The following is a 16175-nucleotide window of genomic DNA, read 5'->3' on the forward strand; positions in this document are numbered from 1 at the left end:
CTGGTTGTACCTAAATTTTTTTTTCCAGTTTGGGAGTAGTTTATCCATCGACAGGCGGAAAACCAAAAATTTATCAATTTGCTGTATTAGAAAAAAACCAAAACTGTGTTATTGTTGACGCTGTAAATTAGAAACAACTGACTACCTAGGCCTTTGATCTAGTGGTTGGACTGAACCGTATGATTCGAACTTTGTTAAACGTAAGTTACAAGAATGACTCTGCTGCATATAAAAGCATGATACTTAAGCGAAAACGAGCAGAGGAGCACACCTTTTAGTCATTGAATTTCAACGCACACTGGCTCTCCAGGATTTCGAACTTTGTTAAACGTAAGTTACAAGTATGACTCTGCTGCATATAAAAGCATGATACTTAAGCGAAAACGAGCAGAGGAGTTAGTCATTGAATTTCAACGCACACTGGCTCTCCAGGATTTCTCAGTTAAAGAAAAGATAGAAGGGGGAAAAAAAAAAGAGCTCTAGCCTAGTACGTAAATAGTCACTACAGAGGGCATTGCCATTATTCAAATGGTGAAAGTTAGATCCGTACGATCTTACAGTAAGGAAATGCTCAAATGCAGAACATCACAGTTAGAATGAAACAGTACAATAGATGACACTGAGGTAACCCTGTTGCATCATTACATCAGGACTTCGATACTTTTCACAAACTTGTGGAACAATTAATAACCAAAATGTTAACGATTCGTCTGATGCTTCACGCCACGACCACAGAAATAATACAATATAGGTAAAACAGCTTAAGCTTTGTTCAACAACTGGGGAAAGAGTTGACATCATTGGCCTTTCTACAAAATTAATGCACCTGGATCCTTTTCGCAGCTCCACTTTTCCTGCAGAATTCCACTTAGCTTCTGCAGCGGCAACCATGTGAAAGTGTAGGACTGACGATAAAAGTCTGCTGCAGCTAACTGATTGGGTGGTATTGTGCAGATACTCTTTTTGGAGGCAATTTTCGCAGGATGTATAGCACAAGTGCTGAAGGAAGAATTTCTACCAGCTGCCACCGAGAAGAATGTGATCAGAGAGAGAGAGAGAGAGAGAGAGAGAGAGAGAGAGAGCATGGAATAACGGAATAAGACATACCAGGTAGTATATCAGATTGAGAACAGGATGGTCCAAGACATCAAGAGATACGTCAGAATCAAAAGCAGATAACACAACCTGCAGTGAGTCACAAATTAGACATAACAAAGACGCTCATGTGCACAAAAGCAACTGCTGTTTAGAGATTTGAGGCAGGTCTGGCTCTCAAGTTCAAAGCAACATTTACTTTAAACCTGATATACTTTCCCTTTTCTTGATTATGTTCCTATTAAGGTCTTCCTTTTTCGTTTCTTTAATTTTTTCCCGGGGAGTAGTTTGGGTCATTTTCGGCTGAAGCCTGAAGACATATGTCACAGCCTTTTATCTCATAAAAATAGCCTCAATGTTCTCACCTCTTACAAGCAAAAGCACCAATTGTATAAAACCTCGTTTCCCTGTTTGGACCTCCCCATGGGAAGCTAAGAGTACCTCATTTTATTTACCAGTTTGCAAAAACTTTATAATGGAGCTAGGATTATTACACTATGGACAATAAAATGTTGACCAGCATTGAGAGAAGAAGAAACATATGCATAAAGCCTTACCACAAAGCAGCTAATGAGGAAACAGGTGAAACATATGGCAGTCACAGATCCAACCTGCAATCATATGCATACATCATATTATGTAAACCAATTTAGAGTAAGAATTGTTAAAAACTACAAGTCATGCATTATCTATCATGTTATGCATGTGTTAAGCAACATTGAGCTAACTGAAACTTCAGATAACACAAACGTATCCACATCACAATCTTTAACAGTGATGTAGAAGAGGTTGTTAGAACAAACAGATAGATCATGAAAATATTTTCTGGAGATTGGCCACTAATTATCAATTAAGAAAAGGAAATTGACACTCCGTTGGTTCACCAATAATGACAATAAATTTCTCTCTTTGTAAAAATCATAAATTAAAATTGTGTTTCCATTTAGTCGCACCAAACTTAGATATACTTTCACCTGTTGATTATTCATCAGCAGAGAAGAAAAGGAAATCGGCCAAGAGTAGTTTGTTTTCAGTAAATGTTGATTATGAATATGATAATCTAACAAGTATTCTGAGAGTGTGAAGTACTTCCCCACAAGTTTATTTGGGGCAGTGACTAGGAGCTGAATACAAGGATTCAAGGGTGTGACAGGGGAGTAATTTTTTTTTGTGTGCGACTATTCTATCGGGCAACTATATCCTCCCACTGGTACAGGTACGGGGATAAGAAGCAATCACCCAACAGGCCAACATTGCCTCTACTGAGGTACAGTGAGAAGTTATTGAAAGATGTGAAAGGAAATCAGCCCCTTGAAAGAAGCAATATCTCTCACATGGGTAAAGGATGAACTTAAAAATAGGGTATGACTTGGATCCTTACATATCTAAAATCACAAGTTCCAATTCCTGCTAAAGTTGAAAAACAAATGAATAAGTTGAGAAGTAACTTTTTATGGGGATTTAATTGTGAGACAAAGAGGATGCATCTGTTAGATAGTCAACTATGAGTAAACAATAGGGGACTAGGTGTGGAAGCTTTAGACTATTAATAAGTGTGTTATGTCTAATGGTTATGGAGATTTAATATCAACAAATTGGAGACGTGGAAAGGGAGGATCAACGCATAATATGGAATTGATGGACAATGATGCGCTAAAGCAGCAGTCACATCTTCTTATGGAGTTTACAGTAGAGAGACAAATAGGAAATTCTTGGAGAGAGTTTGAAGAGGTGGTAGGGTCAAAGTGGGTAACGACAGAAGAGCACGACTATGGCAAAACAAACCTCTGCAAACCAGCACTCTGAAAGAACTATTCCCAGATTTATATATTGTCTTTAACAAAGAGTGTTCGGGTGTACTATTGCAGAACGCTTCAAAGCAGGATGCTGGAATCTTCAACCTTGAATAAATTATCAACACTCTGTATGGAGTGCTAGTGTGGTAATAGTTAAATTAGCCAGAGTGATAGTAGGGGATCATTAGCCTGACTCCTTCCTTTGTATGTCAATGATTGACAGGAAAATCCTTAGTTAAAGCAAGCTATGTTTGTTGTTAAGGAAGACCTCTGGTCTATTGGCTCAAAGGACATGGAAGATGACTTGGAGGATGAGAGCTAGTTCCAAAGTGGCTGGTTTTGGATAATAGCCCTACATGAAGCATGTGTACAATATAACAGCCTGCAGAGGGGAATATTTCACTTATGCAGCGGACCTTACTACTGCAAAGAAGACTGTAAATTCATCTTGTAAAATTTGATGTATGCTTCTAAACCTGTTTGGGATTTTTCGGATGATCCCCGGGAATCTGACAGTGGCTGTAAACAGTTGGCAGGGCAGAAGATGAAGAAACAGAGAAGTTATGGAGCCTCTATTTATATTTTGGATGGTCTAGATAGAAAGGAACCACAGATGCTTTTAAGCATAAAGCATTATCCTTATCTCTTGTAATACTTAAATGCTTAAAGAACATGAACTTTTGTTGTAGCCCAATGCAGTAACTGATTTTGACCATGTAGTGGAGTTCATCGACTCCTTAGATTCTTAAAGGAGTAAATTCCACAGCTACTTCTCTATACTCTTAGCACCTTGTTGGTGCTGCAGATTGTTAATAAAATCTTACTTTAATTATCAAAAAGAGGACTCCAGAAAAGGGAGTCACCAAATGTGGTTCCTTAATGTTGTATATTATAATTTGGCCCATCCTGCTCATGTAATTGGGCAATAAAGGCACATAGTTCTTTGTCACTTGACATCTTCCATCTATGTAAACCCAATCAATTTTGAACTGTCCCATGATGATTACCGTAATTACCTTCAACTGACATGCATTGGTAGATTTGATAACTTTCAGATACATGAATTAACAATTTCCCAGTTGAGTTTATGGTAAGTGGTAACACACATGACATGACACAATCTAAATCGGAAAAAGATGGTGTGCATCAGTCTTGAATCCCATAATGTTTAATGGTCCATTACAAAAAGTGTTACCCACTCAGTACTGAATAAAAATGTCACAACAAGGTTCCATCCTATCCTTGTTTTTACCATTTAAGAATTTGATTTGAATATAGACACAAATCTCAGGAATAGTCTTACTCATCACCATCTTGGAACCAAGCCAAGAAACTATATTAAAATTCCTTTATATTTTGAAAGAGTCTGGATTTTTCATAGTTAACATGCAAGAGAAGTTAGATCTTCAACATAGATATGAATCCGTTTAGCCGGACATAGTCACGGCTGGGGAGAGAAACTAAGTATATAAAATACTAAAGAAAGAAAAATAAATAAGTAAATACCAGTTTATCAAACCAACCATAATCATAAATGGTTTTTATAGAAACTTTAGGAATCGTCTGGTACAGTCGACTCTGGTACTACTCTTATTGGCTTTGCCTTAGTGGCTCCGTCTAGCCAGCTGTGACACTATAGCCCGCTGAAATTGTCAAAAGGGCTCTCTCTTTCACAGTTAGAACCGCTAGACACATGGGCTCAATAAGAGTATGTAATCGGTTGAATTGTTGTTCATATTGGAAGGAGTCGAGATTGATAAGGAGTTGTATTGGACCTAGACAGGCCCCTTGCTTGGGTAAAAGGATATATCCTTCCATACAGTCATTAAAGCTATAATAAAATTCTTGTATATTTAGAATCTTTACTGGTCGTGCGGATTACCGCCAACCTTTAAAGGTACTGAACTGTCCATTCGAATGTTATGTGGGCTAAATAAGCAGTCAGTCACTGCAAGCTAACAGTATGATATCGCAGAAAATTCCCAGGACATCCTAGGACAAGGAAATTGATCAATGGAACCAGACATCAAGTCGAAGAATTTCCCCCCTCGGTATGCCTTACATGAAAATATATTCTATGTCAAACCAAAAACACTAAACAAGTTTGCATTTACATAATAAGAAGATAAATATGTAAATACACAAACCTCATGAAGCTTCTTTCTTCTCCCTTTAGATTCAATAGGAAAGCGCCGGAGCATGAGAAATAACCTGATGATTGTAAAAACTTGTAAATACGAATTCCCAATGAACAGTATCTAAGGTAGTTAAGAACAGTGAATTAGAAGATAAATGCACAAAGAAATAGCACTTAAATTCACCTTCCACCATAGAGCAGAAAGCCCAATGCTGCAATAAATGATACAACTGCACGAAATAAACATGCAACGTTCAAGAGATCTAACCTTCAGTAAAATAGGCAAAAGGAGAAAATGAAAAGATGAATATGAAGAAATTCACCTGCTATAAATATCTTCCCAACGAATTCCACAGTGCTATTGTCATTGACCCAGAGGTACACCCAGATACATGCCTGACCAAAACCATTTTTCAGTTGTATTTAGTTTATTGCCTGGGATAAGATCCAGAAGACTCAAGCAGCTAGTTAGCTTTTGAGACAAGTGGTCCGTTGGGAATATTTTACAGAGAAATCAAGAATAACAGACAGCTTTATTCATTTAGAAGTGATCCATTCTTTAGGAAAGGGGAGAAAGCTAGAGTCCTCAGGGGCTGGAATTAGGAGAATTTATCCCTATTTCAAGGCTAAATTTGCAAATGGTTTTGCAAATATTTATTGCAAGATCGAGGAAAGATATATATCCAACTGCTTTAAAGAAAATTAAAGGTATAATCGGGGCCAAAACCATAAATATTTGATAATGAAAGTAGGACCAGTTAGAAGGGAATGGAGGACTGAGAGGAGAATTGTTTCTGAAATGAAACTATTCTCCAAACGTGTTAAACCTAGGTAAACAAGGCATAACATTTTGAGGGACAGAAGAATATCTCAGAATTCAACATATTAAGTAGCATACATATGGTCGCATATTTATGAGACCACCTAAATGCAAGGAGTTATCAACCAGGACACAAATTGACTCGCTTGAAAAGAATTCACATATTACTAACACACAAACAAAACTAGTACTCCATGAACAATTACACTTGATCAACTATATTTCCTTATGAACAACCATGATGTCCAAAAGCATATGAAGAGGGGCCAAGTTGCAAACCTGAATGAAGTACATTGCACCATTTATTGAAATATAAGAAATTCTGAGTTTATCTGTTGGTAAACTCCTAGCCTGCCATTACATAAATGCAGGAGTTAGAATTAATAAATCAACAGTTTGCATGCAGGATGCTACAACTTCACTTGCCTGGTGATATATTTCAGCCCAAAATAGAACCAGGAGAGTAAATGTTGAAAAGAAAAGGAGCCCTGGTAGGTCCAATATTGCCAGAGTCAGCACCTGGTGTAATGCGGAGCAAATCTAACATCAGTAAACAATTAAGCAGCAGCTTAAGAGGCAGATGTTGTATGCTATTTATTTCTTTTTCTCAGGCCATCAGCCTAAAAGTGACAGTACTGCATTAGACCACCACTTCCAAATGAAGGAAAGAGATCATAGAAAGTGCTGTCAGTCGATTAATTTATTACTAACAGAATATTCATCACAATAAAATGACAGTCAAAGCTAAATGTTTGACAAGGCAAAAGTATAGTGCTGTAGATAAAGTAAAAACCTAAGCAGTTGAACAATTGCTATCGCAGTCAACCCAAAAGTTTACAGCAAGTAAAGGATGGGGTAATTATGTGATAAGCTTCAGACTGAAAAATGAAAGAAAGAAAGAATCTAGTGAGCTTTCAATCAAATTAGCTCACATATTAAACAACAAGGTCCGACATTATTGCTGTACTGCTCTAGTGCTACTAGACTATATAAGCAGCCAAAGAGCAGGATGAACTTCCGAATGAATAAATTAAGAGGTGAGGAATCTAAAATGTCAAACTATGCTCAAAGTTAAGAGAATCAGAGATATAAGATAGCCTGCAGCTCGAAGTAGCAACAAAAAAGTCATGCACTTCCACTTGAAAATGGTCCCATCAGGTTAAAACTTTTAGAGGTACAGCTTTAACTTAATTCTGATTTCCGATAGATCCTAGATTAGTTGAAACACTATAAAAAAAAATAAAAAAAATAAATAGTTCGAGAAAAGGGTAAATTGAGGATAAGAACAAGGTAACATTCAAGTTGGCATGCATTGTCGGGTTCTATTGAAAACAAACTGAACATAACCAGGAAAGAGATCGACAATTAAAAAGTTACTTTCAGGAAAAAATAACATACCTTAGGATGGAAGAGAAACACTTGTTTGTGAAATCCAAAGACAATTGCACGAACTGAAACAAAAAAGATTTGCATTCAAAACTAATTTCCAGATAAACAGGGGCAGGACGGTTTGCTCGACCTGAATCCGTACCTCCATTTACAACAAAGTTCATCAGATGGAAAACCTTTTGTGTTGTCCAACCATACTCGGGTACCCTCAATTCGATCCTTATTAATTGAATCTGCACACAATCAACTCACACACTCAACCCGAAGCCCAAAAAACTAAGCTTCACGGGAAAAATATGTATTTTACACATGCAGCATTAGGTATATACTTAATCTGAAACATATTTATCAATCAAAAGTATGAAAAACCATCTTTCCATGAAAGTCATCTGCTTATAGAAAATTACTTAAGCCCAAACGAAACGAGTACTCCGTAATACTCACATCAGACCTTAGATGAAAGATCAAATCTTTGATGATACAGTCATATCAGATAAATGAACAATAGAATCTACATGATAATTGGTGAAGAAATAATTTGGAAATCTCACATAGCTAACCAGACGCGTATCTAGGATTTTTAGAACATGGGTGCATCACTAAAGAAAAGAGAAAAAAGAAAGTATTAAGTGGGAATCAATCCATGTTCCTTTGGGTAAATAACTCAGGATTCAACCAAGTGCACCATTCAACCTTATTGGAGCATGAAGCTAGTAGATAATATTAGATCAATTCTAAGAAATGTTTACATAAAATACCTAGTTTGGCGGAAAGATCATGAGTTCATGTGCACCCTAACTTGGGCAATGAATACACCCCTCTAGCTAACAGAGACCAAAATTGCCATAAACATCTTAAAGCTATGCAGAATCCAGAGAAAATAAAGGACAGTACACAAACAAAAGTACTGAATTTGACCCTAAATATAGCTATTCAATAGTCTTAAGCTAACAGTCTAACTGAACAATGATTAACCAGTCAGTCCATTGCTAAAAATCTTTAGCCACATACTAAAAGCACCAAATATCCCGTAATTCTCTTAATGGAAGAACCCCTCAAATACACTTCGTAAACACACATCCTTGAATCATATTTTTGTGTAACATCTAAAAGAAAAGGTAAAAGCTACACTTCACTATTTCATTATCTAATTTGATTGTCAAATTCACAAACAAGAAAAGAAGAGAAAAAAACCAATCTTGACATAACCCCACATCAATTTACATACAAAATACAAAATCCAAGAGTCTATTTATACAAATAAAAGAGTAGGGGGGGGGGAGTAAAAGCTAAACTCCATTATTTCATTCCTACAGTTTCCCAAGATTTTCCATTTCTAACAGCAGTTACCTAATCCCAACTTGCAGCAAGTTTTAACTGTATAACATCAGAAACAAAAAAAGGAACATAAAAAACCAATCTTGACACAAACCCACATCAAATTAACATACAAAATACAATCCTGACACACCCCAACATCAAATTAACATACAAAAAACAAAATCAAAGTGTCTATTCATATAAACAAAAGAGCAGAAGGAGACAAAATTACAAGGGCAACGGCTGAGACAAGAGCATAGGAAGCACAAAGAGAGTAAAAAATCCCATCTTGCCACTGAACGGACTCATTGATCTGGTCCCACCAGTTGGTCGTCGGACCGGCGATGTCAATCGGCGACGACCCAAGTGGCAACCTCGTCATTTCACCTTTCCCAGGTAACCAACCCCCTACTTCTGTCCTTTAGAATTGTTTGGCCTCAAAGAAGTCAAAACTGATGATGCTATAAACAAACAAGAAAAATACAGAAGAAGAAAAAGAAAAACCAAGGAACGTGCTGAGGTGCTATACACACATGAAAATAGTGGCACAGACCTGTACAATCAATCATAAATGGAGAACCTTTAACCTTCGTTACTTGTGTCGTAATTAGGGGTGTTCAAAAAATCCATAAAACCGAACCAAACCGAAAATCAAATCAAATCGACCAAAAAAATCGATATTTTTTGGTTTGGTTTGATTTTGGTTTTGAAATTTAAAAACCGATCAAATTTGGTTTCCGAACCAAACCGAATATAAGAGTAGCTATTTTAATATATATATATATATATATATATATATACTTTTATACAAAGTTTCAAAAAATTTATAGTAAATGTTAATCGTTTGCACTTTTAGTACAGTTCTTTACATTTATATTCTAGTTTGATTGGTAGTTTTCGTTTGTTAAGTGTAAGAATCTATTCATATTAAAAATAATATATTTTTAATTGAGTTCTTAAATTATTCATCACTATTTGATTAAATTATCATCAATTTATCTTGGTAAATAATAGATTTCTCAAAGGACAATTGATTTGATAGTGTTACGTTAAAAATGTGGTCGCCGAAATATGTGTTTGGTAGTGTATGTCTTATATTTAAGAAAAAACCGACAAATAACCGAAAAAACTGAAAAACCGACATAAACCGAATCGAGAAAAAATTAACTTAATTAGTTTGGTTTGGTTCTAATATTTAAAAAACTGACTTTGGTTTGGTTTCTTTTTAGGGAAAAAAACCGATCCAAACCGAACCATGAACACCCCTAGTCGTAATAAGATATTTACTCCTAATCTTTTACTTGCTGGGAATTTTAATTGGTCCAGCTAGTCAATTTTAAATGTGAGCATCAAACCACAAAATTAAATAATTATCAATTCAAATTAGTTAGAGCTATCTTTCACAATTTGTATAAAAGAAAATAATAACGCGAATGTATCTTATTTTTTATTTTCAAATATATACGTCTAAAAGTTATGTCTTGTGTTTTTATTTTCAAATGCTGTCGAATTATTGTTTTTCATTTCATTTATTTCATATAAAACACCATTTTTTGGGTTTGTTGAAAAATATTATACATTTTTTATAATAAAAAATCTTTAATTTTGTCATCCTTATATTGTTGTTAATGACTCTTTTATAAAAATTACATGTCATGTTAAAGATCACACGATTTTCAGAATACTTTATTATACGTATATCATCCGTATCCCTCTTTTATCCAAACATAGAGCGAGACTTATAGAAACGTGAAATGAAAAATCCTATATAGGAGTATTATTTATATTTACACTAGAACGCCGAGTGTTGGTGGAGGATTGAAGGAAGATATCAGTAGGTCCAAGGATATTCCTCATTCTGTTAGAGGTAACAATATCCTTTTCAAAATTACTTAAAAGGTGTTTTCGTGATTGGTTAGTCATAAAAGAATGAATGGATTGATCTTCTTGAATAAGAATTTGGAAAGAAGGGGGACGTAGATTAGTAAAATTTTAAACATTTGCTAAACTAAGTAACTAACTTTAATCTAAAATCAATTTATGATTTATAAATAGGGATTCAAAACTAACTCCCTATTTCTAAATATATGATAGATTTTATTCGTGCAACACATGAATAAATAAAAATGATGGTTACGATATTTTATGGTTGTAAGACAGAAAGCCAAACACAAATTCCAAGTCCACAAAGACCAGCCGTATGCCTAATACCCAATTTTCATCGCCAAGCTTGTGAATTGTTATTTTATTGTGTACTATGAATTAAGTCAGAATACAACTAATTTTGGAATTATAGGAGATATGTATCTTAATCCAAAGCAAGTAATAAAAAGTTTCGATCACTTCATTAGCAATCACTTTCTTCGGTATGGTTCTGTGCTATCATGCTACGGATTGGGAAGGAGAATCAAACTGACTAAATTGTTTTGTAGACCATAATTACATTTGCTTATAGCTAATCAAGTCATTCTCATACATATTACTATGGGGTAGAATACTCGTGCTTCACTTTTTATCATACAGGAAGAAAGATTAACCAATAACTGAGCTTTATCCAAGCTAATAAAATTAACACGTATATTATTACAAGAAAAATCACAATGAAATAATAAACATGGATCAAGCACTAATTAAGTATTCGTTACAGATTAAAGTGTCTTGTGACTTATGGTCTTACTTAGCACTGACCATGTCTTTGCACATGCTAACATACTTTGAAAGAAATTTATCAACAATAGAAATTGGCACTTAAGAATTAACTAACGTACTTTGAAAGTAAATTCTCCCCAAGTTAATATAGTCAATATACAATTGGGCCACTCTGGGCCACGGAATCAATCAAATTTGGACTACTTTGGTGGGGTGCGCCAGGCCCGTGCAATAGTGCAACGCATGGGCGACGCGCAAGAGCCCAAGTAGCAAGCTACTTTAATGGACTCTTCCCCTTAAAAAATTGAGTTAATATCGTGTGGGCCGATGACCCACATATCAGATATTAAACTGATAAGAACAGATACTACACTTGATCTTAGCCAAAAGGCCGAGAAAGGTATGCTTTGAATAGCTGCCCGTTTGGCCTTTTATAATGCTGTAGCTTCCCTGTTTCTTGGTTTATTTAGCGGTATGGGACTGCTGAACAAACGCTCTGCTAATTGCTAGAAAATGTACTTCGCCAGAAATTAGCAGTAATTTATTATAAAAGAATAATACTACTAGACATCTCTATAACAACATCCTTATATAACAACACTTTACTATAAAAGTCAAATTTTTTCGGAACCAAATTTTATGCTCTGTTATAATATATGTTTTCTATAACAACAATTCGCTATAACATTCGAAAATATTATGAACAAACGACGCAATTATAGAGATGTTTGACTGTATTACTCTTTTATACATGCATTTCAAACTGTATTTCCTCTAAGTTTGTATTAATATGGCGTTTATTTGTTTTTGATAGTTGAAATTGGTAATAATACTTTGGATGGATTAATATCCTTTCTATAGGCTAATATATTACCACCTACAGCGAAAATAAAAGGAACAAAAAACTTTCAGAATCTTTATGAAAGATAGAATTATCAATTGTCTAAAAATGTTAATTCATAATTACAATTTAAAGTCAATTATCATATTTTACTGATAGCTAAAAGAATTTTACTGAGAAAACATAATGATTTGTTTCTTGTCAAGCTCCTGTAGAATTTTAACTGTTGAAATCAGCTAAAGCTAAGTATGTCCGGTATATTCTAAATAGTCTTACTTAAGTGGGTGTTTTAGCTTTTGATGCTCAAGAATCAAGCCTAATGTTTTGAAGATCCAAATTATATCTTTCAAGAATTTTGTCATAATCTGAATAATGTATATGAAGATGATATAAAATTTCTTTTTTCGACAGAGAAAAGTTTTATGCAACATAGCCATGTTGAGCTCTACAATATGATCATATCAAAAGATGAAGATGATAGCACATCAGATCAGAACTAAAGAGTCGCGCCCGCTAGAGATTGTAATTAGCAAGGGAAACAAAGATTTTGTCTCATCTCAAATAGAAGTGAATCCAGAATTTAAAATCAGTTGATTCAGAATGGACGTGATTTTAAATATACTTGCTTCGAGTCGAAGTTGAATTGAAAGCTATAGATTAAGTTGAATTCGCTCTAAATCCACCTATGATCTTAAGGGCTAAAACAGACTGTGGACTCCTGTAATTTTTGAGTAATAAAAATGAACAGACCTGTGGCCTCCGAGTTTATGTTGTTTCCAATTGCTTCTTTTAGTATATATGCATAAACATCATAAAGGATAAATCAATAACATGAATATGATGGTGTCTATCTCATTCAAATGGTTTGGTAGCCAACCTTGTTGAATTGGTATTGGTTTGGTAGCCAACCTTGTTAAATTTGTATGGTTTGGTAGCCAATTTTATTGACTTGGTTTGGTTTGGTAGCCAACCTTGTTGAAATTGTGAAAAGTGAGTGCAAATTATCAAATATTGTAGGCTTTAGAGAATGAGTTTTTTAGCTATAAAAGGAGAGCTTCAACCCTCATTTCATCACACCAACAAAGAGAGAAAAGAAAGAGAACAATGTATTCCATAAACTATAAGAAAATAGTTTGTGAAGAAAAATAGAGTGTGAGAGATATTGTAGTGAGGGAGAAAAAACAAAAGAGTGTTTATTTCTTTTGAGAGTGTAGTGGTATTAGGAGTATTTTTACTCGTTACTACACAGTGTAAAATTCTTCGCTATAGTGATATCAGTTGCTCTTCTTGGCCGTGGTTTTTCCCTTATTCAGAAGGGTTTCCACGTAAAATCTTGGTGTCATTATTGCTGTATTTCTATTCTTGCTGATTTAACCATAACTTAGTGTTCTGCGTTTATCACTAATACCGTGAATATTATTTTACGGGGTTTATTCCCAACAAGTGGTATCAGAGCCAACGTTCTGTCTGAGTATACTCTGTGGTTGCAGCACAATCTGAACTTCCACATCAGAAAAGAATTATTTTGGTCTTCTAATAAATAGTATTTATATTTGTGATGAACTATGAAAGCCAACACTAGTAAAATGAATACTTTGAATGGCACAAATTATGCCATCTGGAAGGGCAAAATGAAAGATTTGCTCTATGTCAAGAATTTTCATCAACATGCCTTCACCACTATAAAGCCTGATAATAAATCAGATGAAGAGTGGAGTTTGTTACACAGGCAAGTCTGCGGCTTTATTAGACAGTGGATTGATGATAATATTTTGAACCATATTTCTGGGGAGACACATGCTCGGACCCTATGGGAGCACCTTGAAAGTTTGTATGCTCGGAAAACTGGAAACAACAAGATGTTTCTGATAAAGCAGATGTTGGGTTTAAATTACCACGATGGTTCCGTGATGACAAATCATCTGAATAATTTTCAGGGGATCATGAACCAGTTATCTGCTATGGGCATTAAATTTGATGAAGAAATTCAAGACTTGTTTCTACTTGGTTCCCTACCAAATTCTTGGGAAATTCTTAGAACTTCATTATCAAATTCTGCTCTGGATGGTGTGATCTCTATGGATCTTGCCAAGAGCACCCTTTTAAATGAAGAGATGAGAATAAAATCTCAGTGTTCCTCCTCATCAGATGTCTTGGTGATTGACTTTAGGGGAGAAGCAAGAATCAGGGTTCTCAAAATAGAGAACATAATAGAAGCAAATCCAGAAGCAGACTTAAAGATATTGAGTGCTACCATTGCGGGAAGAGAGGGCCCACAAAGAAGTTCTGCCGGATTTTGAAAAGGGAGAATAGAGACAAGGAAGAACAGAAAGAAGATGGCAATCGTGTGGCCACAGTTACTTGTTACTGTCTTTGATGCGAATCTGATAAATATTGCTTGTGATGAGTCAAGCTGGGTTGTGGACAGTGGTGCCGCATCTCATGTGACATCAAGGAAGGAATTTTTCTCATCTTATACTCAGGGTGACTATGGAACTTTGAGTATGGATAATGAGACTGTATCTAGGGTGGCTGGTGTTGGAACGATTTGTTTGGAAACTAGTATTGGAACTAAACTAGTTTTAAACAATGTAAAGCATGCACTTGATGTTCGTTTGCATTTGATCTCTGTTGGTGTTTTGGATGATGGGGGATATGTCAGTACCAACGGTGCTGGAAAGTGGAAGCTCACTAAGGGTTCCATGATTGTGGCTCGTGGGAAAAAGCGTCATGGTCTATACTGAACTACGACCTCTACCTGTGTTGATATGGTGAGTGCCGTTGAGAGCAATAGCTCTTTAACGTTATGGCATAAGAGGCTTAGCCACATTAGCGAGAAAGGACTAAATGTTTTAGCCAAGAAGAAATTGTTGTCAAATTTTGAAAGTGCAAAATTAGAAAAATATGAGCACTGCTTGGCTGGAAAACAAAAAAGAGTTTCTTTCCAGTCTCATCCTCCTTCAAGAAAGATAGAGTTGCTTGAGTTAGTGCATTCAGATTTATATGGTCCAATGAAGACAAGGATTTTGGGCGGTGCACTTTATTTTGCTACCTTTATTGATGATTGTTCAAGGAAACTTTGGGTCTACATCTTGAAGACTAAAGACTAAGTATTGAGTGTCTTTAAGCAGTTTCATGCTTCAGTTGAAAGAGAAATTGGAAAGAAGTTGAAGTGTATTCGTACTGATAATGGTGGTGAATATTGTGGACCGTTTGACGAATACTGCAAACAACAGGGTATCAGATACCAGAAGACTCCTCCTAAGTCTCCTCAACGTAATGGTTTAGCAGAAATGATGACTAAGACATTGATGGAAAGAGTCAAATATTTGCTTTCTGAAGCAAAGTTGCCGAATTCCTTTTGGGGTGAGGCTTTGTTGACCGCCGCACATGTTATTAATCTATCCCTTGCGGTTGCTTTGTAAAGTGATGTTCTAAACAGAGTTTGGTATGGCAAGGATATTTCCTATGACCACTTGAAAGTGTTTGTTTGCAAAGCTTTTGTACATGTGCCTAAAGATGAGAGGTCAAAATTAAATGCCAAGACAAGGCAATGCATCTTCATTGGTTATGACCTTGATAAGTTTGGTTACAGGCTATATGATCCAATTGAGAAGAAGGTCGTGAGAAGCCGTGATGTTATCTTCGTGGAGGATCAAACCATTGAAGATATTAACAAAGCGGAGAAGCTAAAATCTCCAAGTTCTGAAGGTTTAGTTAATCTTGATCAAATTCCTCATACAAATGCGGATGACGCTAATGGGCTCAATGATGATGGTGATGCCCAGAACCATATTCCAGATCAGCATATTGATGGTGATGGTGATAACAATGCTAATGTTGATGAGGTAAATGCTCCTACTCACAAAGTTGTGGACGGGTTAGATATTCCACTCAGGAGGTCTTCCAGACCTCGTACTTCTTCCTCCCGTTATTCACCCAATGAGTATGTATTACTCACTGATGGGGAAGAACCTGAATGTTATGCGGGGGCATAGAAGATGAGCACAAGGATCAATGGATTGAAGCCATGCAAGATAAGATGAAATCTCTGCATGAGAACCATACTTATGAGTTGGTGAAATTGCCTAAGAGCATGAGAGCTTGAAGAACAAGTGGGTGTTCAAA

At 35.7% G+C, this 16175-nt stretch overlaps 1 protein-coding gene and 1 non-coding gene across 2 annotated transcripts; both read right to left on the bottom strand.

Annotated features, from left to right (window-relative positions):
* Nucleotides 1-488: 488 nt before the first annotated feature.
* Nucleotides 489-9127, bottom strand: LOC104214358 (tobamovirus multiplication protein 1). The gene is made up of 11 exons (XM_009764026.2): nucleotides 8790-9127; nucleotides 7380-7470; nucleotides 7247-7299; nucleotides 6275-6367; nucleotides 6128-6199; nucleotides 5352-5424; nucleotides 5213-5258; nucleotides 5039-5102; nucleotides 1653-1706; nucleotides 1108-1185; nucleotides 489-1021 (listed from the first exon to the last, which is right to left on the bottom strand). Exons 1-11 carry the CDS (start codon nucleotides 8937-8939, stop codon nucleotides 929-931), a joined length of 867 nt encoding a protein of 288 aa, XP_009762328.1. The 5' UTR covers nucleotides 8940-9127; the 3' UTR covers nucleotides 489-928.
* A 2287-nt stretch (nucleotides 9128-11414) lies between these two features.
* On the bottom strand, nucleotides 11415-11610 carry LOC138886653 (U2 spliceosomal RNA). The gene has a single exon (XR_011405702.1). It is a non-coding gene; the product is annotated as a U2 spliceosomal RNA (small nuclear RNA).
* Between the last annotated feature and the right edge of the window lie 4565 nt (nucleotides 11611-16175).

The sequence above is a fragment of the Nicotiana sylvestris genome, chromosome 2 (genome assembly GCF_000393655.2).
Source record: "Nicotiana sylvestris chromosome 2, ASM39365v2, whole genome shotgun sequence".
NCBI classification, from domain to species: Eukaryota; Viridiplantae; Streptophyta; class Magnoliopsida; order Solanales; family Solanaceae; genus Nicotiana; species Nicotiana sylvestris.

Excerpts from the sequence above, each read along its gene's own strand:
- LOC104214358 (XM_009764026.2), bottom strand. The coding sequence starts at position 8,939 with ATGACGAGGTTGCCACTTGGGTCGTCGCCGATTGACATCGCCGGTCCG. Across the intron at positions 7,300-7,379 it reads GAACTTTGTTGTAAATGGAG|TTCGTGCAATTGTCTTTGGA; the intron begins GTACGGATTCAG and ends TTTTTGTTTCAG. Across the intron at positions 1,186-1,652 it reads TCCTCATTAGCTGCTTTGTG|GTTGTGTTATCTGCTTTTGA; the intron begins GTAAGGCTTTAT and ends GACTCACTGCAG.